We start from the raw sequence: 24,919 nt of genomic DNA on the forward strand, positions 1-24,919 counted from the left end.
TCATTTTGTTCTATGAAAAGCCGACTACCACATTCATCCAGAAAGTTAGAGTTCAGACAGTCGTGGGGCAGCTCTGAGCATATATTGCACAAAAACGGCTCACTTACTTCCACATCTGTGAATTCAAGTGTTTTTCTACCATGGAGTTTAGTGCGAATCGAAAACGATCCCATCTTCTATCAAACACATAGTACCCTCGTCCCATGAGGCGACTCCCGAATGAGCAAAACTGTGAGGGAAAAAACATTTTAATTTTGATTACAGGTTAATAAGCTAATATAAACCATGCAGAGAAAAATAACATTTGCACAAAAACACACAGGGGTACAATTTTACTCAAAATAAAGAAGCAAATAGTACTGAAGCCAAAAATATTTCTGTGGTGCTTTTGTCTGTGCTCTTGATTTTTTGCAGAACCTCGCATTAGGACTCAACAGTAGTGACATTTAATTTTCTGTGGCACTGAGGGCTACCTTCTCTACACCTGGGATCCAGCCAGTATCATAGGTTCAAAACAAACACACACACAAAACCAAACCAACAAAACCAAACCAAACCAGTGCCAGGGGGATTTTTCAGCACTGCCTGCTTATGGTATCATCCGTCTTCCTCAGGGACTCAGCGGTTCCCTGCTTCTCATCGCAGTAATGGACACTGCTTGTCCTGACGCAGTCTGCCAACTGGTCAGAGCTTTCCTATCTGTTGTCAACAGAGCCACTTCACTTCCAATGCGGCCATAAACTCCTTCCTTCCCCAGTCCTGACCTCGCGTCCACCTCTCGGCACTTGCAAGCTGCCCTGCGACACATCACCGTCACCACGCTTCCATTCATGCTGTTCCCTTGGCTTGTTCATGCTGTTTCCTCTGCTCCCTATCTCCTTCCTTCTCTTGAAGTCCCAATTCTCCCCTGCCTGAGCGCCCTAATCAAGACTCTCATTTCCAATGGCCCTTATCTGACCAACCGTGTCCCTCTGAGCTCCCACCACACACCTACCGCATGCCTTATTACATTTCACCTTGGAATTGCTGCATGGCTGCTTTATGTTCTCTCTATATAATGTCTATGTGCCTCGCTTGATTTTAAATGTATAAAGGCTGAAGCCTCGTTCTCTTCTTCCTCCTCCGTATGAGGGTGGCAGGGAAAGGATTTGGGCTAAAGAATGGATTGGAGAGACAAGGTCCTACAAAATGTTTAAAGCAAATCATCACATTTAGAACACGTGGCTGAAGTATGAGCAGTAAGATGTTTAATGGACATCACTGGATTATGATGTTAGGGCAACCAGAAGGCCAGCAGACAGAAATGCGAGAAGCGACCTCCGAGAAGGTGACATTTGGCTGGTCTAGAGCTCAGGAGAGTCTGCATAAGACTCTATAACTCAAATACAGCTTCTCCCCCTTTCCTCAGACCTCCCAGCAGCTCCCTGGCCTCCATCCCAGACACAGTGCTGGGTTTGGCACTCATTCCACAAACTCTTCCTGGAACCAGCCTTTGGAACGGTTCTTCGGAGGAAATGCAAGACCTTCCCTTTGTTTTGTTTCTGCTTATGTTTTGGGGGTTTTGCACTAAAATTTTGTCACCCATCAAATCTTGTACTCCTGATGAAAAACTCTTTCCTGCACTTTCATATCAAGTGCTTACAGATCGAGCAAGAAAATATACAAAGGGGGGATTCTCCAATGTGGAAGCCGGTCCCCAGCAGCACGTGGGAGCTGTTCCAGGTCAAGACATCTTTTCTTCTTTCGTCCCAGTTGCTAAAGACACCCTGAATGACTGTTTGTGACAAAAAATGATTTAATGTATCAACTGACCATAAGAGAAAGGACAAAGCAAGGAAACAATCCATGGGCTTTCCATTTAAATCAGCAAAACATTAAGGGCACACAAATCCGCCATGCCCAGAGTTGACCTAATCCACTGGAGCCTGGCAGCCTGTCATTTGGACAAATATCCCATGCTCTGGACTCTGGCCTTCTGGTGGAGTCCAGTATCTCTTTTAGAATCGGAAGCTGGAGGCTCCCTATTGTCTCTGCTACCTAGGTCTCTAATTCCATACAGATGCAAGGTTAACCGTCCAAGAGTCTCCTGTTCTCCGCCGCATAGCGTGCCTTCAATGGCCCTGCCTATCCTCACCGTGCCAGCCCTGTGCAGACCCCGCTGATGGCCAGTCTCATCTACTGCCGTCCCACCCGTACTTCTCCCCCTCTTTTTCCTGCCTAACGGAGCCGCCCTTTTGTTCTGGTATCTGACACAGCACAGGGAGCAGGGAAGGGAGGGGGGTCCCTTCCCAGAACCCTGAGATGAATCATGGCTCCTTTCATCCTGTGTCACTGCAATCCCATCATTCTGAACCCCTGGTTGGTGTAGGGGTGGGCACGTGACCCATTTCTGCTGGGCGGAAACGGAAGCCTGCTGCGGGAGCTCGCTGGAAGATTTCCTTCCTTAAGAAATGATATAAGATAACGCCTTAGAAAGAGACTCCCTTTCTGTTTGTCCCCTTCCAACCTTTGGAGAATGCTGGTGGGTGAGGATGTGACATGGGAGCTGTCGCAGGCACAGGGAGACTGTACGACAGGCAAAGAGGCTTGCGGAAATTCTCCGTCAGCAGCACCATATTGCAGAGATGCTGAACCCAGCTGGCAATCACCTACCTCTGGACCTCTTGTTCCGTAAGATGAATCACTGACTGTGGTGTAGACACTGTATACGAGTTCAATGTTCTATTCCTGGCAGTTAACGGCATTCCTCCCTGTCCCTATTTCTGCACTGGCCAAGCAGCAAAGTCTCAGGCTGTTGGTGAACCACAGGTCACCATCATCCACAGAAACAGGAAGTGAATTTGGCCTTTATTCATCACACAGATAGAAGGGAGGAGGGACTCACTCTATCTTGTCACAGAATTGGCTTTTTTTTTTTAAAGATTTTATTTATTTATGTGACAGAGAGACAGCCAGCGAGAGAGGGAACACAGCAGGGGAGAGGGAGAGGAAGAAGCAGGCTCATAGCGGAGGAGCCTGATGTGGGACTCGATCCCCGTATGCCGGGATCACGCCCTGAGCCAAAGGCAGACGCTTTAACGACTGCGCTACCCAGGCGCCCCCAGAATTGGCTTTTTTAAAAAGATTTTATTTATTTAAGCAATCTCTAAACCCAGTGTGGGGCTCGAACTCACAACCCCGAGATCAAGAGTCACATGCTCCACCCATTGAGCCAGCCAGGTGCCCCCAGTGCAGGATTGATTTTCCCTGCACAGCCCATGACATCTAGGGTTAGTCAAAGGTAACCCTACAGGGCTCCAGCTGGGACCAGAGCAAACGGGTCATGGGGTTTGAATTTGGCTCTATGATGGTAGCACAAAACAAAAACAAGCCTTCAGCTCACGCCTCCTTACAAATCCCACCTTGATTTCAAGGACCTTCTGAACTGTCGATAGTGGACTCTTTCAAGGAATTGGGAAAGAATTGTACCTTTTCGTTAATCAGTAATCATGCTGATGTGAAATGCTTCTTCCTCTCCTCTCTTCAACACACACACACACACACACACACACACACACACACACACACACACTCTCTCTCTCTCTCTCTCAGTTCTGCTGCCATATGGTCACACTTACTAATAACAATAAAACTCAGAATCAACAGGGGAGAAAAGCAGCTAGGGCTCACACCTGGCCTACTGCTAAGACAGACGGTTTTCAAAGCAGGTGAGCTAGACGAACTCTGGCAACCAGAGGCTCCATTTTTAGCTGGGCAGGGCCACAAGGTCAACTCCCCAGTGCACTTATATAAACACCATTTCTCAGGCATTCTCGCTTCAAGGTAGACCACGGATACTCAGGTGTTTAAAGGATTATAATCAATAGGGAGCCCTGCCCTTTCCTTCTGTGATTTTCAAGGGTAATTTGAAGGCAATCATTCAACCCCAGGGTAAACCTTTCCATCAACCACTGTTCTGGCAGCCTCTCCTTTGGAATGCGTGCTGTCTGGCAGGACCACCTAAATGCCTGCAGGGCACTGGCGGGGGAGGGGGGGGAATGCAAGGATGGAAACACGGTGGCCTACCGCAAGAGGTCTGGGGTGGTGGGTAGAGAAATGACAGTCTAACTTCTCGGGTTCGTCAGCTCCGTCCATCTCCCCTTCATCACTTGACAGTCGGCTGGTGAGGTCACCTCCAGCGGGGGGCAGGGGGGGTTCCGGGGTGTAGCCACTGTGATTTGAAGATGTGCTGCTGCTGATGCTATTTGCAGATGATGGTCTGAGGGCAAAGGAGAACGGACAGAATGAACTTTGCTAAGGGAGGAAGACCCACCCAGTTGAAGGGCGCTCGGAAGGCAGACCGATCAGCTCTCTCGATACATCAAAGAAGGCAGGTCAATGGCAAATTTACGCGAGGGAAACATTCAGGCTGAGATCAGGTTAGCATCAACCAGCTTTCTACAATGATCCACGGTGCTTAGGCTCTGCCCTGCTGAAGTTCAGGCACCAGGGAAAACTCCAGCAGTATAAGTGGAATATAAAATACAGTAATAGAGAATTAACTTAAAACTAGTCTTCTAATGAATTCAGTTACAATTACTCATCTGTTTGCATGTAAGTAATTTGTACTTGCCATGTAGTTGCTTCTTCCTGAAAGTGAAAACTGACAGGAAGACCAGCCAAGTAAACAACTTCAAACCAATTACCAGAATATCAGTCGTGATGGAAGATAGCCCTCCACTTGTTTTTTGGCTACTAAACTATAGCTTTATGAAATTATCACACTGGCATGAAAAAAGGTTTTGTCCCAGTGATGGGGCACAAGTCTCTTACTCCACAGCCACATCTGTTTCTTGTATTCTTTTTCCTTTTTTTTTTTAAAGTAAGCTCTACACCCAATGTGGGGCTTGAACTCATGACCCTAAGAGCTGCATGCTCCACCGACCCACCGACCAAGCCAGCCAGGCACCCCCAGATGCGTTTCTTTTTTCTTTTTTTAAGATTTTATTTATTTATTTGAGAGAGAGCAGAGTGAGAGAGAAAGCATGAGGGGCAGGGGGAGGGGCCGAGGGAGAGGGAGAAGCAGACTCCCTGCTGAGCAGGGAGCCCAACACGGGGCTGGATCCCAGGCTCTGGAATCATGACCTGGGCCTAAGGCAGACGCTTAACAGACTGAGCCCCACCTGGGAGCTCCAGATGTGTTTCTTAATATCGAGCCACACGTAGTTTAATTGTATCTCCTGAGGATGAATGTTTCCATTTAACTTGTGACAAGCCCCTAGAACCACAGGCTGGCATGGTCGGCTTACAATAGGTGCTGAAGAACTATGCTTCTCAATGAAGGAATGAACGAGTTCCTTGTGTAGGAACAATCCAGCAGACCTCACCTCGATGAAGGCTGAGCTTACAGAAAAGCAACGTCACAGTAAGAAGCACTGTATGCTTCACCAGCAGCAAAAACCAAAACAGGCAAAAGCAAAAACAGACCAAACATATCTGTGTCAGTAAAAGACTTAGAAGAGGAATAGTCAGTTATCAGTTGTTTTTCCTGCTTCTCCACTCTTATCAGGTGTTTGACCAGGGAGAAATACAGGGAGAAAAAGAAGTTTGGGAGGAAAAAAAAATCCAGATTTTTTTTTTTTAAAGATTTTATTTATTTACTTGTCAGAGAGTGAGAGCGCGAACGACCACTCCTCTGCTGAGCAGGGAGACTGATACGGAACTCGATCCCAGGACCCTGGGATCCTGATCTGAGCCGAAGGCAGACGCTTAACTGACTGAGCCCCCCAGGCGCTCCAAAATCCAGATCTTTAAAAAAAAAATGGATTTTCTGCATTCTGCTTTGAGAGCTGCCCCTTTGAGCAACATGAAGCAACACTGTTGATTTCCTCCCTTCTCCCTCATTTTCACTCTCAATTCCCTCCAGGTGTCAAATAGCTGAGTTCAGACCAGATCCTCAAAGCACAGTGCTTGAAAAGCAAAGCCACAAAGGTGGAAACAATCCAAATGCCCAACAATAGACAGATGAATGGATAAAACATAATATGGTATATCCAGACAATGGAATATTAGTTAAGTCTTAAAAAGGAAGGAAATCCGGACACAGCTACAACATGGATGAGCCTTGAGAACGTGATGCTGAGTGAAATAAGCCAGTCACAAAGGACAAATATTGTATGATTCCACTTATGTAAGGTACCCGCAATAGTCACGTTCATAGGGACAGAAAGGAGAAAGGTGGCTATCAGGTATCAGGGATGGGTTCAGAGTCTCAGTATGAGATGACAGAAAGTTCTGGAGATGGATGGTGGTGACGGTCGTGCCACAATGTGAATGTACTTATGCCATGAACCTCTACACTTAGAAATGGTTAAAATGGTAAATTTTGCATTATGTATATTTTGCCACAATAAAAAAAAAACCAAACCCACAGGAAACCAAAAACAAGGCCGCAGGTAGTTTTTCAGTGTTACTCTAAGAACTCTGTTGGTGTGACAATTTGTTATTGACTATCACCTTCCTATATTTATGAAAACAAAGATGCCATTCATTCTGCATGTTCCAAGGGTATAGTCCAGAGAACACATCACCTCAGGTGCATTCCCAGATACTTACTCTCCTGTATCAGAAGGGGCAACAACATTATTGCCTATATACAGCTGAAGACCCAAACACCGAAACAATTTTGATAATGCTGAAACATATAAAGAAAGAAAATGGCATCCATAATCCTGCCACTCAAGATCAAGTGCTATTAGCATTTTGATTTATATCCTTCCAGATTTCTCTACGGTGCACACATGGGCACATGCATTTTTAAGCAAGAACTGGATGACGCTGTATGTACTATTTTGAGACATGCTTTTTTTCCCCCAGCCTAGTGATGTTGTAGAAATCTTTCCATGTGTGGAACTATATCATCATTTTTAATATTCCCCAATATTCCATAGTATGGATATATCATAATTTACTCAACTGGTCTACTGATGGACACTGACATTGTTTCCAAAATTTCTAGCAGGCTCTTTTTGAGGTCTTCCCCATGGTGATAGGACCTCCTTGTCCTGCAGAAGATAAAAGTGAGCTGGATTTTGTTAAGTGTGATTAATAGAATTTTGGTTACACAGGAAAATATCTTTACTTTTTAAAGATGCATGTGGAAATCTTTAGAGGTGAAATGCCATATCTGTAATTTACCTCAAAATGTATCATCAGAAAATGTAGATGAAGTAAATGTAATTGCGAAATATTAATATTATAGCCGTTAAAATCAACAGTGTTGCTTCACACCCAGCACTAGGTATGCACGTGTTTTATTATTCTTTCTACTTTTCTGTACATGGGAAAAATGTCATAACAAAAAGTAAAAAAACCCTCAACAACAGAAAAAACCCAGAAAGTGAGCTAGTAGTACAGATGCGTGTAAGGAAATAGCTGAAGAACTTCCTGTTCGATGGGCCGCATGGATCCAACACACCTGTCTCCTCGTCCTCCCCAAATACTACTAAAATCACAGCAAAAGGATGAAAACAGTGGGGCCCCGAAGAACAAAGAGACCAGCAGAAATAGAGTGATCCTTATGGTGATTACTTCCCAGCCGCCATCTCACCCCTAAACCAATAATGGAAATCTCAGGGGCGCCTGGGTGGCACAGCGGTTAAGCGTCTGCCTTCGGCTCAGGGCGTGATCCCGTGCTTGTGTTCCCTCTCTCGCTGGCTGTCTCTATCTCTGTCGAATAAATAAATAAAATCTTTAAAAAAAAAAAAAAAAAAAAAGGAAATCTCAGTCATCTTGCTAATGATTGGTTTGGAAAAGGGTGTGAGAAATACATAAAAAAACTTTTCTGGGGGGAGGTTGCAAAGATTTTCCTCATTTTAAAAACGAGACACAAGGAAAAAGTGGTCTTCACCCTCTTCTGGATGTCCCTGGAAGTGCGGCAGCCAACTTGCTATAAACTTTGAAGATGAAACCAGAAGACTGAGGAGGATGGAGTAAAAGAAAGTCAGGGAATGAGAGCCAATTCCTCATCTTTGGGGACTGGTGCTCTTTCACCTCTGGGCTTCTTGTCATGTGTGATAAGAACATTTTATATTACTTAAGCATTTAGTAAGATTAGGTTTTCTGCTCCTTGCTCCTGAAGCATCCTGACTGATACCGTGTGAACACGAGACTAGAACATACTTTCCGAACACAGAATGTGTCTGGAGAAGCATAAACCGCAGGGTAAAGAGCTGACCTACCACAGAGCCTCTGAGAAGCAGGGCACCTGGACCTACCTTGAGCTGCAAAGGTCATGGGTGAGGTGAGGGCTAAACCTAGTGGGAAAGTTGAAAGTCTTCCCATGTGGTAGCTGGACCCACAGGTCAACACTACGAGCTCACACAGCCGGTGACTCACCATCGCCCCTGCCAGGCCCCACCCCTTCCCATCAACTCTCCAACAAGGGAACAAAAGTTTACTCTCCAGAGAAACTGAACTGGAGAGACCCTAGACAAGGGGATGCCAGGCTCAGCAGAGATCAGGAGAGAGGCACAGGGCTGCAAACAAGGTGACCATGGGCTATCTCAAGTCAAATCCTCAGTGGGCATTCCCAGAATGCCTATCACCAGGCACATCATGGGGCAAAGGCTTCCAGATCTTGCCTTTGGGAACCCTCCAAAAAAAAGCTGATTGGTGACCTGATGACCTTTTTGTTGACAGTCCCACACAAAGACTTCCAATCAGCCTGTTAGCACTTCTCTTCTAAATGTGAATGGTTAGGGATCACCAAACATTTCTGGAACATCTCCATCATGAGAATGACCAGACAAACATCAAACACATGAACACACACATGAAAGAAATGAAGACAGTGAAGAAAGAGGAAAAAACCAAAAAACATATCTTAAAAATATTAGAATGGTATTACCTCTGCAAAATGATGGTATCTTGTAGGATATTATAAGAAGCAATTATAGGAGTGTGGCTCAGTCAGTTAAGCATTCAACTCTCAATTTCGGCTCAGGTCATGATCTCAGGGTCTTGAGATCAAGCCCCACGTGGGGCTCCTGGCTCAGTGGGGAGTCTGCTTAAGATTCTATCCCTCCCCCCTCTGCCCCTCTCCTTGCTCATCCTCTCATGCACTCTCTCTCTCTCTCAAATAAATAAATAAATCTTTAAAAAAGAAGCAATTGTTAGAAGTTCTTTTTATCTAAGGACCAGATCCTAAAGATTAAAAAAAGTGAATCATAAACTGGTTATTTCATATACAGTTTTGAAGGTAAAATAAAAGAAAATCTTTTAGAAAATGTAACAAGAGATTGAGAGAGCAGGAGAAAAGAGGTAAGAGAATGAAAAGATCAGAGCAAAAGGCCCAACATCCAACTAATGGGAGGCCAATAAAGAGAATAAAGACAATAGTGGGGAGAAAATTAACCAAGATGTAACATACAAAATTATCCCTGAAACAGGTGCTCATAGACTGAAAGGATCTACTAAGTACCCAGTACTATGAATGAAAAAAGACCCATATTGAATGATCCCTGTGAAATTTCAGAGCCCCAGGTTTCAGATATTAAAAACTGAGCATATGCAAAGAGAATGCTATCAGACTTCCCAATAAAAACCTTGATGTTAGAAGCCAATAAAAAATATCTTCATAATTCTNNNNGGGAAATGATTTTCAATCCAGTTATATACTTAGAGAGATTATCAATTAAATGTAAGGGTAGATAAAAACATTTTCAGGTGTGTAAAGTTTCTAAAAATTGACCCCCTTTGCACCTTTCCACAGGAAGCTGATGAAGGAGATACTCCATCAGAATAAAGGAGCAAACCAAGACAGAGGGAGGCAATGGGGCCCAGGAAACAGGTACTCTAACACAGAGTGGGTAGAGAGAGCCCCCAGGATGGCAGCAACTACTGTTTTTCCTTCTAAGTCTTTTGGTTCTATTTGACTTTTGAACTATGTGTCCATTTTTACTTTGATTAAAAAAAAAAGTTTAATCAAGGAAAGAAAAAAGAAAAAAATGGCTGAAATACTTAATAATAAATTCCACTTGCCAGAAAAAAAGAGAGATGGGGGAGGAGAATCCTACAGAGTGAAGCTGTCCATGGAAATTTGTGTCTAGAGCAGAATGGGCTCTGAGAGCAGAGACAGAATCATGAGTGATGATGTCTTGTTTTACTCAAGATATAGGCACCCTCCTGGCAATAATGAAATGGGGGATGCTTTCAAGACCTTCCAGCTCTGATCGCTATACTTCAGGGCAGAACCTGAGGGAAGGAGCTTGCGGGAACCAACCTATGTCTCAGAAACAAGCCTTGGCGAGGAATGATGGGGAACAGGGTAACTAGTCATGAGAGTGTGTTGGAAAAAGTCACTCGAATTTGTTAAGCTGCCATCCACCCTTCTGATGTCAACATGACATCACCTGCCATTCTCCATTCACCAGTCTGTTCTAAAGACTATGCAACAATCAATGGTCCCTATCCAGTTCCACTCAGGGAAACTTAGGGAAAGTTCCCTTCTCCACCCCTTTGAGGAAGCACGAGCACCAGTCTGTCTGAGTGCTTTGGGGAAGAGAACACAAGGCAACTGACCTTAACTGAGTCCCTACTATGTGCTCGACAGGCAACATACATTTTCTCATCCAATTTACACGCTGCTTTAGGTGGGTGTAAGTTGTCTACATTTCTCAGATGAGGGAATGGGTGGCAAAGCTAATAAGAAGCGGAAATGAGAGTTGATACTATCTGCTTGACTTCAAAGCCCCCCATACTGAGAAATGGATGTAGAAAAAAACAGAGGGACACACATTAAGTCAAGGCTTACAGTGTAGCAATAACATTTATCCTAATGAGGCCCAAGCTGGAGTTGCTTTCACTCCAGAATCATCTCTGCCCTTTTTCAGGTATCTAGAACCTTCTGCCTCTCTCCCCACTGCCCGTGCCAGTCTAAGATTCCTTGGATTTTTGTCATTTTATACCTTTTTTTAAAAAAGATCTTATTTATTTTAGAGAATGAGAGAGATAGAGTGCAAAAGAGTGTGCTCTGCGCTCGCACATGAGCAGTGGGAGGGGCAGAGAATCTCAAGCAGATTCTGTGCTGGGCGCTGAGCGAGTAGCAGGGCTCCATGTCAGGACCCTGAGACCACGACCTGAGCCGAAACCAAAAGTCGGATGCCCAACTGACTGAGCCATCCAGGCACCCCACTATTTTTATACTTTAAGATTAGATGTGTGAGTGTCCACAAGACAGAGGGGAATGTGCCCAGATTCTGTCAGCACTGGCTGCCATGGCCTACCTTTCCTCCCTCCCGCCTGGGAGCCAGAGACTGGCTTGTCAGAGCCTGGCTTGTCAGAGACTGGCTCAACCCTCTGTCCTCCTCCCCCTTTCCACAAAAATCCTGATGGGTTTGGTTGGGCTGGTCATCCATAGCCCTGGGACTCTTTGGGGCATGTAATATGTTCCCTTAGAGTTGGGGCAAAGAAACAGAGAGTAGGGGTATATTATTCAAGGGCCCCCAGGTTGGTGAACAGCAGCCAGGAGGATGGGCAAATGGAAATCAGGTGGCACCAAGGCCTTTATTTACCCACCTGCTTTCCATGGAACGCTACTACCAATCACTAGCAGCTACCATTAATTGAGTGCGTACTAGGAACTTGGTACTTCTCACCTAATTCTTCTAAGCTCCACTTCACAGATGAGCAGTTTGAAGGTACAGAGGCTCAGAAACATGGCCGCACTCATCTCGTTAGTCAGCACGGAGCTGACATTTGCACTTCCAACCTTGTGCCAGCCCTTGCTACTGACTTTAACTTTTCCAGCTCTAGACCTAAGTTCTTTTTTCAGGAACCCTTGACAAGAGCAGGTTGTAATTCAAGAATATGAGAACTGAAATATTTTCAAGGTTACCCAACGATATGTAAAAAATATATTCACATGCGTTAGCATTTCCTACAAAAGGAATTCACCACTGGGAAGGGATTACAGTATTTCCATTCATGAGTGATATATATATATTTTTGCTAATTATAGTTGATCACTGTGATTGAAATAGCTATAATATATATTGTATATCACTAATATGAGGAGATAAATGTTGATTTAAGTTTTATGCTAAGACACTAAATTCTTTTTTTTTTTTTTTAAGATTTTATTTTAAGTGATCTCTACACCCAATATGGGGCTCTAACTCACAACGCCGAGATCAAGAGTCACTGACACACTCTACCGACCGAGCCACCCAGCCAAGGCCCCAAGGAGGACATCAAATTCTGATCATGCTTTTTCAATCTCTGATTGTGTGGGGGTCTCATCCTAACTAAAACCACGTGAAAAAGGAAGTTATTTCCCACCAAGTTTTGAACCGAGCTCATCCCTGAGTTTTCTGGAGTTTATATCAACTGTGAAAACATCCTTAACAATTATTCTGTTAGCCAACACTTGGCCTCATCCTTCCTTTCAGAGACATTCTTTTTGCTGATGAACCACACTCTCCATCTTTCTTCTGCTTCCTTATGAGAAGAACATAAACACCTGGCATTTCTCTATTGACAAACATTCCCCTGAAAATTAAACTAAAAAAGAACATTAAGAATCTGCTCTCGGGGTGCCTGGGTGGCTCAGTCAGTTGGGCATCTGGTCACGACCTTCAGCTCAGGTCATGATCTTGGGGTCCTGGGATCGAGCCCCACATCCGGCTCAGCAGGGGTTTTGTTCAGTGGGAAGTCTGCTTCTTCCTCTCCCTCTGCCCCTCCCCGCCACTCGTGTTTTCTCTCTCAAATAAATAAATGAAATCTTAAAAAAAAAAAGAAGAAGAAGAAGAAGAAGCCGCTCTTAAGCCTCCACTACCTGTTTTATTTTTTTAACAGCTGCCCCCTGGCTCCTCCGTTAAGCCAGGTACTCTGCGGGGGAGTGAGAAGTGCCTCCATCGGTCAAAATCTACAGTGAACCTATAATAAAAGATGGTTTTCAAACGGGGTTCCCTGGAGCCCTTGGGGACTCCAAGGGGATTTCTCGGACGGGCTGGAGGACAGCAGGCTCTAGGTACATGTGTGATGGGAGCAGAGTGGAGCTGGCTTTAGGTGAAGCAGGTCTCTGCTTTTATACTGGGTACCGTGTTAGGTTCTGTGGGAAGAAAGAAGCTCAACAGCCACAAAAGAGTTTGAAAGCCACTACACAGAGACTTGAAGCCTCTCCCGGAAATCTGGAACAGAACTGCCTGCTTAACTCTAAAGCTCAGGAAAGGTAATACATATCCTTCATCAAATTCTGGCGTTACCGTGAGAGGCAGTTATAAAATGACCCTGCAAAATGACGTGACATTAAGTCGGTGGCAACACCAGGGCAACGGTTACGACGCAGGAAATGGGTGCGGGTGGCCGTTCCACCGGACCGTGTCCTCTGAACCTGATGCCGACCTTGGCGGTTCTGACAGAGGGGCTCTGGCTATCGAACGGGATCAGGCTTGTACCAAAGTGGAGCGCAGGAGGGTGAGAACCCAGCAGATCCGTCCCAACTGTCATCAAATATCTGCTTTTGCTTAAACAATCGACTCCTTCCCCTTCTTTTCTGTGTTCTTTTAATGCCTGCTTGCCGACCGGACAGTTACCCTTTGAGATTCATGTTGTACGTGATCAGATAAGACCACTATCTGTACTTCTCATTATTTTATTAGTTTCCTTTTCATGAAGTTATGGATATCTGAGTCTCTTAGCTTCTAAACTCTGAATTCTTGAAAAGCAGGATCTAATTGCATTAATCTCTGTGCCCTTGCTTAAAAGTACCTGACACAGTTCAGGTGTACCTGGGAGTTAGCGCGGGTTGGTTCTAGACTGTTCCATAAAGCCAGTATCGCAATAAAGCGAATTAAATACATTTCTTTTGCTTCCCAGTGCCTATAAAAGTTATGCCTACATTACACTGCATTCTATTAAGTGTGCAATAGCATTATTCCTAATGTACATGCTTTAATTTAAAAATATTTTATTGACACAGAGACACGAAGTGAGCAAATGCAGTTGGAAAAATGGCGCTGACGGACTTGCTCGACACAGGGTTGCTACAAACCTTCGACTTGTAAAAAGAAAAAAAAATGCAATCTCTGCGAAGTGCAATAAAGTGAAGCCCGCTGAAAAGGAGGTATGCCGGCACCTTGCTTATGGAGCAAGCACTAGACAAATATTTTTGGATGAAGGGCTCCCTGTCCCATTACCTGGAACTTGGTCGGCTGTTCAGGACTCCACTGCCCATCAAAACAGACATGCATGGATTTTAAATCACTCCTAATCCAAATGGTTTTAATTCTGTTTTCTGTTCTTTCCTCTCTCCAGGTCAACCAAATAAAACCCCAAACAGATGGCTTAGCTTTCTTGGTGTGGAGGGAGATGTAAGGACAAACAGCCTCTGTGATGCCAATTTTCCTTTCGCCCTGATCATAGGAGAGTTGTGGAAAAAATTCACAAAAAAATAATGTGGCAAATGGGCTCCTAAGGTGTGATGACTACCCCACTATGGGTGCCAGGAGTGTCCAACTCATCTAAAAATGCAGGCAACCGGAGAGTTGCCCAGTGCCTGATATGTCACCCTTCCAGGTATTAATTTCCAGATTAGTCTTGCTCTGTCTGATAAAGGTCTGCTATGAAGATGATGATGGTGATGATGGTGACAGCAGTAAAATCCACCAAACGCTATGTGGCAGGCACTGGCTGGGCCCCTTACGTAAGCCCACGATCTTGCTTAAACTTCACAGCCGCTCTAGGAGGTAGGGCTGTTACGACTTCCGTCTGCCATGTGATCAGACCACACACGACCCGGCAAGTCACTTGACCTAGTCAGTTGACCTAGGACTCAGGGCTTGTATCGCCAAAGTGGGACTTACCTAGGAAGCACAGAGTTAGGTGGCCTGGATTTTGCAGGGGACGCGACTTTCGGTTCTGGCCCAGAGCTCCCTGAAGGTCCTGGCAGACAGTCCTGCGCCGGCCCGGGTTGGTTTGGAAGTACTTCCCTCGCCGAAGTCAGGAGATGCTCTTTATCTTTAACTTCTTTTTCCCGGGACTTGGCTTTGTGTTCCGCCAGGAGGAGGTCAAATTGTTTTTTCCGGCCCGGGACTGCCCTCCGATGGCTTAGCGAATGTGTCTAAGGAGAAGAGAGATGAAAAGCACAGCCTCTTTGATCAGCACATAAACCTGCTTCCCCAGGCCCTCCATTTCAGAAACAGCAATTCATGGGAATTTAGAGGTGCTTGAAAAGTCAACTTCAAGGCAACAGCTCCCGTTCTGTGGCTGGGAAGAGGCAGACACCACACAAACACAACCATGCCCTACACTCCTGGTGTGAAGAAGCCAAAGCTTCCTAAAAAAAAAAAAAAACCAAAAAACACCAACAACTGGCACAGAATGACAGCTTCCGCGCAGAGCCCACGGAAGCCTCTCTGAGGAAGGGCGCCGGTGAGGATGCGCTCGAGTTCATCCAGGTGCAGGCGGGAGCTCGCGCGGCCGGACCCACAGAGCCCCCAGGCGGAGGGCGCCGCGGCCTCGATCCCAAGAAGCGCTAGCAGTTCAGCATGAAATGCGGGGTCGGGGGCTACCCGATGGCGGCCGCCTTGGGTCAGCTGTCCCCCTGGCCACCCGGCGAGGCCGGATCAGGGGCGCGGCCGCTGGTCCTCCCTCCACGGCTGCCTTTCAGGCCGCCGCCGCCGCCGCCGCCGCTCCTGCATACATTAAAACGTAGCAGGGTTTAGAACCGCCTGTGAGTGCCTATAAATACAATTTACTGTCTGGCCTCACAAGTAACAGGGGAAGCCTATTTTTTTTTCCTTCTTAAAAAGCCAGCCAGCTTGAGGCAGGCACTCTGCTACCATGGAAGAGAAGAAAGCATTTCCCTTACAAAGAACAGCTGGGGGTCATGTCGAGGTTCCACACCCTGCCGTGTGCAGAGAGTGGCATGCAAACATTTCGACAAAGGCCCCAGCGAGAGCAGGAAGTATTTTTTATGGAAAGAGAAATACCTTGCAGGTGAGGGATCTTGTGCAAGGTTTCTTTGTCTCGGGATCCAATACTCCACAGTGTTTATTTGGGTCAAATTCTCTCTCTGGTTTAAGAAACAAACAAAAAATATAAGAAAAAAGGAGACTAAATAGGATTTGGCATTAAGACTACATTTTAAAAAAAATGCACATTTGCACCAACAAGTGAGACATTGTCAGGCAATCTGGGTTTTTTTTGTTGTTGTTTTGTTTTGTTTTTCTTTTTCTTTTTTTTTTTCTCCATCCGGCTGCTAAAATGCTTCAAGAACCGCTCAGGGGGAAATGGCACTCCCCTCTGACCCCCGAGTTCTACGTCCAGCTTCGGTGGGGATGTGGGACGCAGCACAAGGCGCAGGGACTAGGGTGGGGGCAGGCACCGAGGGCAGGGAGCCCTGATGCTCGCACACTTTACTTCACTTAGACGGTTTCCCAAACCCTTGGCACTTCGGGCATAGCTGGCTGCAGACCGGGGAGAGCCACCCGAGGCTCGAGGGCCGCTTTTTCCTGGGCAGCTCCAAGAATATGTCACCTTCCCCCAGCCCCTTGCCTTCCCTTGAGTTTTGGCCATTTCAGCGGGAAATTACTCCTTGCCGTGTCAGTGTGACCTGCCTCTCTTGTGCTCTGCAAAGTCCTCAGCAACGGGCTATCCATGCAGCCCCGCTGCCCAGGAAGGTCCTTTACCTGATTCAGGAGCGTCTGGCGGTGTCACAGGCGGGGCAGGGGGAAAGTCTGGGCGTGTGCTGTCTGCGCACGGCAGGGGGAGGTGCACAGAGGGCAAGGCCTGCCGGCCTCACAGCTTGCTCTGCTCCCAGCATGGCGCCTGTTGCTCCAAATGGGAACAGCCACGGCGAGCCAACCCACTGGGGACGAAGGATGGCTGCAGGGAGGCCGGGCTTTCTCTGGTTCCTGCCTTCCTACTGGACTGCTGATGGCTCATGGTGAGGTGACTCCTGAGGACCCTGCCCTTCTTATGCCCACTTTGGATCCTTTGCCCCTTCTGGATTACCGACATGCTCCCCTCCCCTGGAAAACGAAGGGACCTGAGATAATCCCTTAAGGACCCTTTCAGCTTCAAAGTTCCACGTCTCGGATAGTCTGTACTATTTCTGGAAGGCACCCGGCAACCCCCTGAGTCCTGCAGCACCGGGAAGACACAGCTCCTCTGCGCATTTGGGGAGGCCGGCAGCAGTGTCGGTGGGTGGGTGGGGGTTGTATATGAATTTGGCGGAGTGTCTCCTTAAGAGGTTTGAATGGCTGCAAACTAAAAAGAGCTTACCTGAAAAGCTGTCTGAGATTGGTGGGGGGAAACTGTGAGCATAATAAATGAATGTGTTCTGTTTTTAAAAGAAAGTCTGGGGCCCGTGGTGGTTGCAATGATGGTGATGATGACGGCTGCAGTGAAAACCATTCTTAGGTCCAAGACAGGTTTCCTGGCTGGTCATCTAAAGGCCTCCCCCCCCCTTTTTTTTTGTCTTTTGTCATTGTCATCATCATCATCTTCTTCTTTTTTAAAGATTTTAATTTTAGTCATCTCTACACCCAGCGTGGGGCTCGAACTCACGACCCAGAGATGAAGAGTTGCGTGCTCTACTGAGCCAGCCAGGCGCCCCCACCCCCAACTTTTTTTTTCTTTCTTTCTTTTTTTTAAGCTTCACATTTAAGACTAGAAAACTGCGAGGCCTGGAGATGCCCGTTTCCTCTGAGCCCTCTCTGCCCACTGAGTAGGGCCTGGGTGCCAGGCCCCAGGCTGCTTGCCACCGAGTTCTTTCCCTTGGGCCTGTCAGAGTCAGACCCGGGCCCAGATCCACACCAGCGCTCACGTTGGCCTGCAACTGAGCAGGTTGTTTGGCTGGGGGGCAGGAGCTGGCTGCCAAATGTGAAAGCGAGATAGAAACAAGCAAAAGACCCAATGAGACAAAAGAGTCAACAAAATGCAAAACCAACAAACACCAAAAAAAACCCCACCACAATCCCTCTACAACTTCAGATTGGGGTGCAGGCTGGAAGCCATGGCCACGCTTCTGCCTCTGGACACTGCCCAGCTGGGTCTACTGGTTTTTCCAGGGATGTGGCCACCCACCTCTGCAGAGTGAAACTGAACTTTCCACTCAGGAAGAGAGCCAGGAGCTGGGGGCTCCTGTCCACACACCCCCCCCGCCCCATGCTCAAAGAGAGTGCCAGGCTCTACCTTCCTTTCTTGAGAGTGGGTGAATAGTACATAGGGAGACTTCCAGGGTAAAAATCTTTTGAATGCCTTAGTCCAGGGATGTGGCCACCCACCTCTGCAGAGTGAAACTGAACTTTCCACTCAGGAAGAGAGCCAGGAGCTGGGGGCTCCTGTCCACACACCCCCCCCGCCCCATGCTCAAAGAGAGTGCCAGGCTCTACCTTCCTTTCTTGAGAGTGGGTGAATAGTACATAGGGAGACTTCCAGGGTAAAAATCTTTTGAATGCCTTAGGTCCAAAGAACTTTAAAGGAATGACTTTTTTTTTTTTTTTAACGGTTAGAGATGTAAGATAGAAAAACTGAAATACAGATTAACATGAAGTAAAAAATAAAAATGACCCACACTTTTTAGGCTGATTCAGAACTATGATCTTATTGGAGAGCACAGTTTCTCTCTCATCGGGTGGCTTTCACTGTATTTTCTTTCTTTCTTTCTTTCTTTTTTTTTTTCCAGTCAACATTTGATAAATGCCCCCTGTGTGTGAAGAAGTTGTAAAGTTTATAGCTTTTCTTGGTCTTTTGGAGAAAGCAGAACCACCAGATTTAGTTCCACAACAAATCCAAAGCACATATCACCCACGTGAGGGCCCCTCAGGGCAACCACTGCCTCAGAGATGGGCCTGTGCACCTTTCCAGGCATCCCAAGTGTCTACGCAGACAACTGAGAAGGAGATCTGAGAGAAATCCCTCAAGCTCTCATGGGCTATGCCAGCCTAAGTGATCCCAAATGGGAATTCCGACCTGATTATGTGGGAAAGGCGGTCATAGCCCCAGACCACAGAATCAACCAGGCAACCAACTAAGACCTAAGCGCAGAGTGGGGCAGATGGCACTCACTGTACTGTCCCACGTCAGCCCTGACCTACTGTGAGGTATCCCTGTGGCTGTCCGAAGTCCCCACAGGGACGCTTCTACAGAACCCGGGGGGCCGGTTCAGCCCAGCAGCATGATAAGACCCTCAGGATGCACGGGCTGTGGGCTGTCGTGGTTGGTGTAAGGCATCCTGCCTCCTGGGCCGGGGGGAGGACCCCTCCTGCTGAGCACTGAGCCGGGAGCTAGAGCCTTGTCCGGCCCAGAAATAAGAGAACCCATTCCTCGCATTTTTCGGTTGGGGTCCTGTTGGCAGGTAAATCCCGTGTTCCCCTTACAACAAAACGGACCTGCTTAAGGATAAGAACACACCACTCCTTGGTCATGGATGTGAGTCAGAGGCAGTCTAATTGTGCGCCAGACTCGAAGGATACAGACACGTACCTGAAAGTCTCCTGTAAGGCTTGTTGTTGTTTTTGGTGCCATTTTGGTGTTTCTTGTCTATTGTGGTGGACAAAATTCCTTTGCCATTTAAGATCTTCTCTGGGGAAGGTGGCACTGACTTGGACATCAAGACTGGCTTGATTAAAGGTGGGGTGGAGACAGCACAGGATGAGGTGGAGCAGGTGACCGCGGTAGTGGTTGTAGAGTTCATTTTGACATTGGCACCGTCTGCCTTCACTAGGTTAGGAATTTTCTCTAAACTGACTACAGGAACCGGAACGCTGAAAAATAAATGAACAAACACACACAATTGCCTTCTTTGATACATGAGGTCCGCTGAGAAGCTATACGCGATTATCATCACCAGAACACCTCCTTATCACTTATTTTGACTCCCCTTATAAGCCAGCAGCAGGATTCCCGTTTTGATGGGAGGGAGATCGGTGCCTTGGAAAGGAACAACAGGGGGTTCGAGGCTGGCGCAGCGCCAGGGCGGGCATCAGCGCTGACTGATTCCCTCCTGCACCGGGTTGTCCCCATAGATCCTGCAGCTCCCCCCTTCTCAGTCCCTCTCTGCCGGCGGGCTCTGAGACAGCACCTTGGGCAGAACAAGGTGCCCGCTGGGAAGCTCAGGGAGAGATGCTGTTTGTCCCCTGAAGACGGCTTACTACTGTGCCGCTTGCTGAATCACGTCCCCTCCCCCTGCTGCTTGCTGGTCTCCCACCTCGGCGATCAGGCCTGACATCTGCTTAGCTCGGGAGTGCTGACAGGCTCACACCACACGGAGGCATGGCGGCAGGCCAGTGCGCCATGCTACATGCTGTTGGAGGACTTCTGGATCGCTCCTATCCTGGGGATGGGCTCAAATGGAGTGAGGCACTGTGTAACGTTATCGAATATTCCATTTCAGGCAGCTAGTTATGTAAATAGGCAATTCTCAAGGCTGGCAGGTGAGACGATGAATTTTAAGAAGACAGAGCACAAAGGTGCATGTTTGCTCTTCAAAATCTGTCACCTCAGCTCCACTTCCCTACGATTTCTCCTGTAATGGATATGTATTTGATTTCTGTGCATTTAATGCTGGAGGACTCTGGATCTGGGGGGCCATGGAGGAGTCTCTCTCCAGGTCTTAAAAGATGAGATGAGATGAATACGCTTTCCTTTGGCTCCTGAACTAGATTCCCTTTCCTCCTTGCAGGAGGGCAGAACGCTAACACTTCAGCCCCCCAATCGTCTCTGAGCTGAGTGGAGCCGACTTAGCTATTTGAATGCGAAATGATCTAGAATATAGCTTATACATGCCTGCAGACAATGTAGGGATGAAAGAGAGGCTGGTTTTGCAGGGGAGGAGTCTTATCTGTTCACATGGCTGGCGAGCTCTTCCTTCTCTACGATTTATTCACAGATCATTTTTTTGGTCAATTTGTTCATGAAATTATTTCAGCAACCCCTCAGCCCTTGCCCCTTTGCTGACTCCGAAACCAGATCACAGATGTTATTTAGGTCTTTGCCAGTGAGAAGGGCACTCGGTGGTGAAGCAGATTGTAGCTGGACTTCCCCGTCTTTATCCCGGGACCACGTGCTTTCTTGGCCTGGGGAAGGATGGTGTGGGACTTCAAGTCCTGTGTGAGGGGAACTGGAACGGTGGGTTTTAGTAATACACCAAGCCCCTGATAATTCCGCCTTTGATCAGTGTCTCAATCACTGACATACAGCTAGACTGCGGCCACTTTCTGTTTAATGGCAATTCTCAAAGCGCTCACATATGACTGAAGAACGGCACAAGAAGCCCTTGAAAAGTCAGCACACTGAGAAATTGTAAAGATATTACCTGGTGAAATTAGTGCTGCATTCCTGAGTTTTTCTGAATGGTAAAAAAAAAAAAAGTAAAACCACGGGATATGGAATTCTTCTAGGCTTCCTTTACTCAATTTTAAGAGACACTAACACAAATCAGGGTCTTGAAGAGCCGTTCCCACACCCATGTTCACAGTGGCACAATTCAAAAGCTGTCCATTAGCAGGTGATTGGATAAACAAAATGTGGGCTAGTCATACAATGGAATATTATTCAGCCTTAAAAAGGAAGGAAATTCTGACACACAGATGAACACTGAGAACATCACGCTAAGTGAAATAAGCCAGTCAGAAAAAGACGAATACTACAGAATTCCACTCACATGAGGCGCCTAGAGGGGCCAAATTCCAAGACAGAAAGTAGAAAGGTGGTTGCAAGGGCTGGCTGAGGGAAAAATGGGGAGCTGTTGGTCCATGGGTGAAAGTTGCAGTTTTGCAAGATGAAAAGAGTTCTGGAGATTGGTTGCACGACACCGTGAATGTACTTAACACTGCTGTACTATATATTAAAAATGGTTAGGATGGTAAATATTCTTTTTTCTTTCTTTTTTAAAAAGTTCAATTCAATTCATTTATTTTATTAAAGATCTATTTATTTTAGAGAGAGAGAGAGCGAGAGAGAGCATGCAAGAGTAAGGGAGGAGAGGGGCAGAGGGAGAGAATCTTAAGCAGACTCCCCCACTGAGTATGGAGCCTAACACAGGGCTCGATCCCACAACCTGTGAGATCACGACCCAAGTTGGATGTTCAACCCACTAAGCCACCCAGGCACCCCTCTTTTTTTTTTTTTTTTAAAGAGAGAGAGAGTGTGCACGTGTGCGTGCACAGTGGGGTGGAGGGTATGGTGGAGGGGCAGAGAGAGAGGGAGGGAGAGAATCTTAAGCAGACTCCCCACTGAATGCAAAGCCCAATGTGGGGCTCAATCTCATGACCCTGAGATCATGACCTGAGCCAAAATCAAGAGTCGGACGCTTAATTGACTGAGCCACCAAGGTGCCCAGGATGGTAAATTTTCTTATGTGTATTTTGCCACAATTAAAAATACAATCCAACCCCCCCAAATTCATGCAACTTAAATTATACATCAATATCCTGACTTTAAAAAATACACATTATAAGAACCTGCTTAAAAAGCTCTTGTTGAGGGGCACCTGGGTGGCACAGCGGTTGAGCGTCTGCCTTCGGCTCAGGGCGTGATCCCGGTGCTATGGGATCGAGCCCCACGAGGCTCCTCTGCTATGAGCCTGCTTCTTCCTCTCCCGCTCCCCTGCTTGTGTTCCCTCTCTCGCTGGCTATCTCTATCTCTGTCGAATAAATAAATAAAATCTTAAAAAAAAAAAAGCTCTTGTTGATTTTGTCACCTTTGTTCTGATCTGTTGATTTTTATTTTTTTAAAGAAAGAAGTTAAATTTCAAGTGTTGATGGACTACCAGGTGGGAAGATTCTCTAGCGCCTGAGTGGCCTTCTCTGGTATACTTCTTCGTGAAGCCCAGTAAATTCAGGAAAGAAAATTAGGACCGTTGGGTTTCAAATCTAGCTCTTGTCCCATGAGTGGGTATGAGAAAAGGGAAGGCCTCCAGTTTCTGTGAAAAATGCCAGGGCACATGTTGAGTACCACGAGCTCAGCAGACAAATATACAATGTTGGGATAGAATAATCCAGAGCAATTGTAGGAACTGAAATAAATTTTAAAACTGAGCCAAATGGTCCTCAGATGCTCACAGTACAGTCTGTGTTTCTCCCCTAAAGTCAACATCCAGCTCCAATGGGCTCCTTAACTCAGCCATCAGAGCACAGGTACACTAGGCCCAGCCATTTGGAACAGTGCCAGTTGACTCATCGCTTTGGTGATGCTTCTTCCCAACTGTGTGTAGTAACCAAGCTTGAGCCAGGCCAGCTAATATCTGTGACTGATCTCCTAATTTGGAATTTTCTCCACTATATAACAAGTGTGGTTCATTCATACCCTGTACTGACAACGCTTCCAGAACTCCAGTTGGACTTCAATCCCAACGTCCTTAAGCAGGATGTGGAATTGGAGCCTATCAGAAACTAGAAGAGAAGGCCAATGTGAAGTTCTCTGGATTGAGTTTTCTTGCATTAGAATGGGAGGTGTTAGGGGGAATAAAGTCTGATCAAGAGTATTTCAGAGTTCCAAAGATCAGGTGAGTAGTAAGGGGCTGAGCCACTGAGTAAGCCTCTGATGCCAGGTGGGTGGGCTCCATCTTGGCAGTGGGAAGAGAATAGGAGACTCCAGTTGTTTTGGGTGAGAATTCTAAGGGTGTCCAATAACAAATGGAAAATGGCTGTAGGTAAAATGAAGGAGGAGAACCTGGGAACTGACTTGGATACTTTTTTTTTTTAAGATTTTATTTTTAAATAATCTCTATATCCAACGTGGGGCTCGAACTCACAACCCCGAGATCAAAAGTCACATGCCCTTCTGACTGAGCCAGCCAGGCACCCCTGACCTGGATACTTTTTAGGCTTCCCCTCTAAGGTAACCTGCCTCTGGTCTGAGCTGAGAAGGTACTTCTGCTGGGAGTTAAAAGAAGACAGGGAAGCAGGCAGCTCAGTGATGGCGGGAAGGGTCAAACCCATCCCCAGAAGAAATGAGAATCAGAGATAGAGAGTTGAAAAGCCTTCCCGTTGGCCCTTGCCACCTCATTCCCCAGGACAAATGTCAGCCATTGGTCCACTGGAATATTCAGTCTCTTTTCTTCGCCACTGTTGGCAACAGCCCTCAGATCCTAAATTGATGAACAAGGGAGGACATGATCGCAAGATGGTGCCACACAACTTGGAAAACCAATCCCAGAGACTCCAACTTTTCTCAGCTAAGAGCTCAGGAAGGTGCAGAGTGCCCCAGCCGCTGCTTCCCGTGCACACAGATCCCCGCGTGTGTCTACACTCCAGGGCGTGGGAGTGCGGCCGTCTGGAAGCCATCGCCTCAGAACTGCCTCCCGCTTTCTCCCATCGCCGCCGCTCTCATTGGGCCCACTTCCCCTCCCATCACCCCTGGCCAGTACGGCATCCCAGCCCTGGGCAGCAGACCCCAAATACCAGGTTTAATTTTTTCCACTGGAAAGAAGCCAGAAGATGCTGACCCCTGCCTTTGCGGTGTGGGCATCTCCCCCGCATGGAATCCCAGTAACTCAGACACCTCCGTGTGCTGTTGGGAGCTGGGCAGCGTGGGGAGCTGGCAACACCCGGATGACTACGCGGATTCATGACTCTGTGTGCTTAGGTGATACACAAGCCTGGCAGTGAGCCCCGAGGCTGGCTGAAGGCCCCCAGGTTCCGTCCCTTGCCGTCGGCAGGGATGCACTCACGTGCGCCCCAGAGTCTCCCAGTTAGGCGCATGGGCCACCTCGCTACTGGCCCTCCTCTGAGAAGCAGTGTCTGAAAGGGAAAGAGGAGTCCACGCTCGGCCCTCGTGGCTTTCATAATGCCTGTTTCGTTCACTTGGGATGCACTCTTTCGGGGGGCTTAGGGCTGTGGCTTGTTGAACACTCTGGGAGTCGCCAGCTCTGTCTCTGGTCCTGGGAAGGGCTCCCACAGCCCAGAACAGTCCTCCCTCGTCCTCCTTGCTC

At 47.0% G+C, this 24,919-nt stretch overlaps 1 protein-coding gene across 17 annotated transcripts in view; it reads right to left on the reverse strand.

The window, feature by feature from the left end:
• ATXN7L1 (ataxin 7 like 1) overlaps window positions 1-24,919 on the reverse strand; it is a 233,392-nt gene that overhangs the window by 13,390 nt on the left and 195,083 nt on the right. For all 17 annotated transcript variants that reach the window (XM_040644366.1, XM_040644365.1, XM_008703546.2 and 14 more), the window contains 5 exons: window positions 19,471-19,751; window positions 15,972-16,054; window positions 14,844-15,100; window positions 4,066-4,258; window positions 108-229 (listed from right to left, as the gene is read on the reverse strand). In XM_040644366.1, the coding sequence (XP_040500300.1) occupies window positions 108-229; window positions 4,066-4,258; window positions 14,844-15,100; window positions 15,972-16,054; window positions 19,471-19,751 (936 nt within the window). The remainder of the gene's footprint in view (window positions 1-107; window positions 230-4,065; window positions 4,259-14,843; window positions 15,101-15,971; window positions 16,055-19,470; window positions 19,752-24,919) is intronic.

Source organism: Ursus maritimus, unplaced genomic scaffold (assembly GCF_017311325.1).
Source record: "Ursus maritimus isolate PB19 unplaced genomic scaffold, ASM1731132v1 scaffold_3, whole genome shotgun sequence".
NCBI classification, from domain to species: domain Eukaryota; kingdom Metazoa; phylum Chordata; class Mammalia; order Carnivora; family Ursidae; genus Ursus; species Ursus maritimus.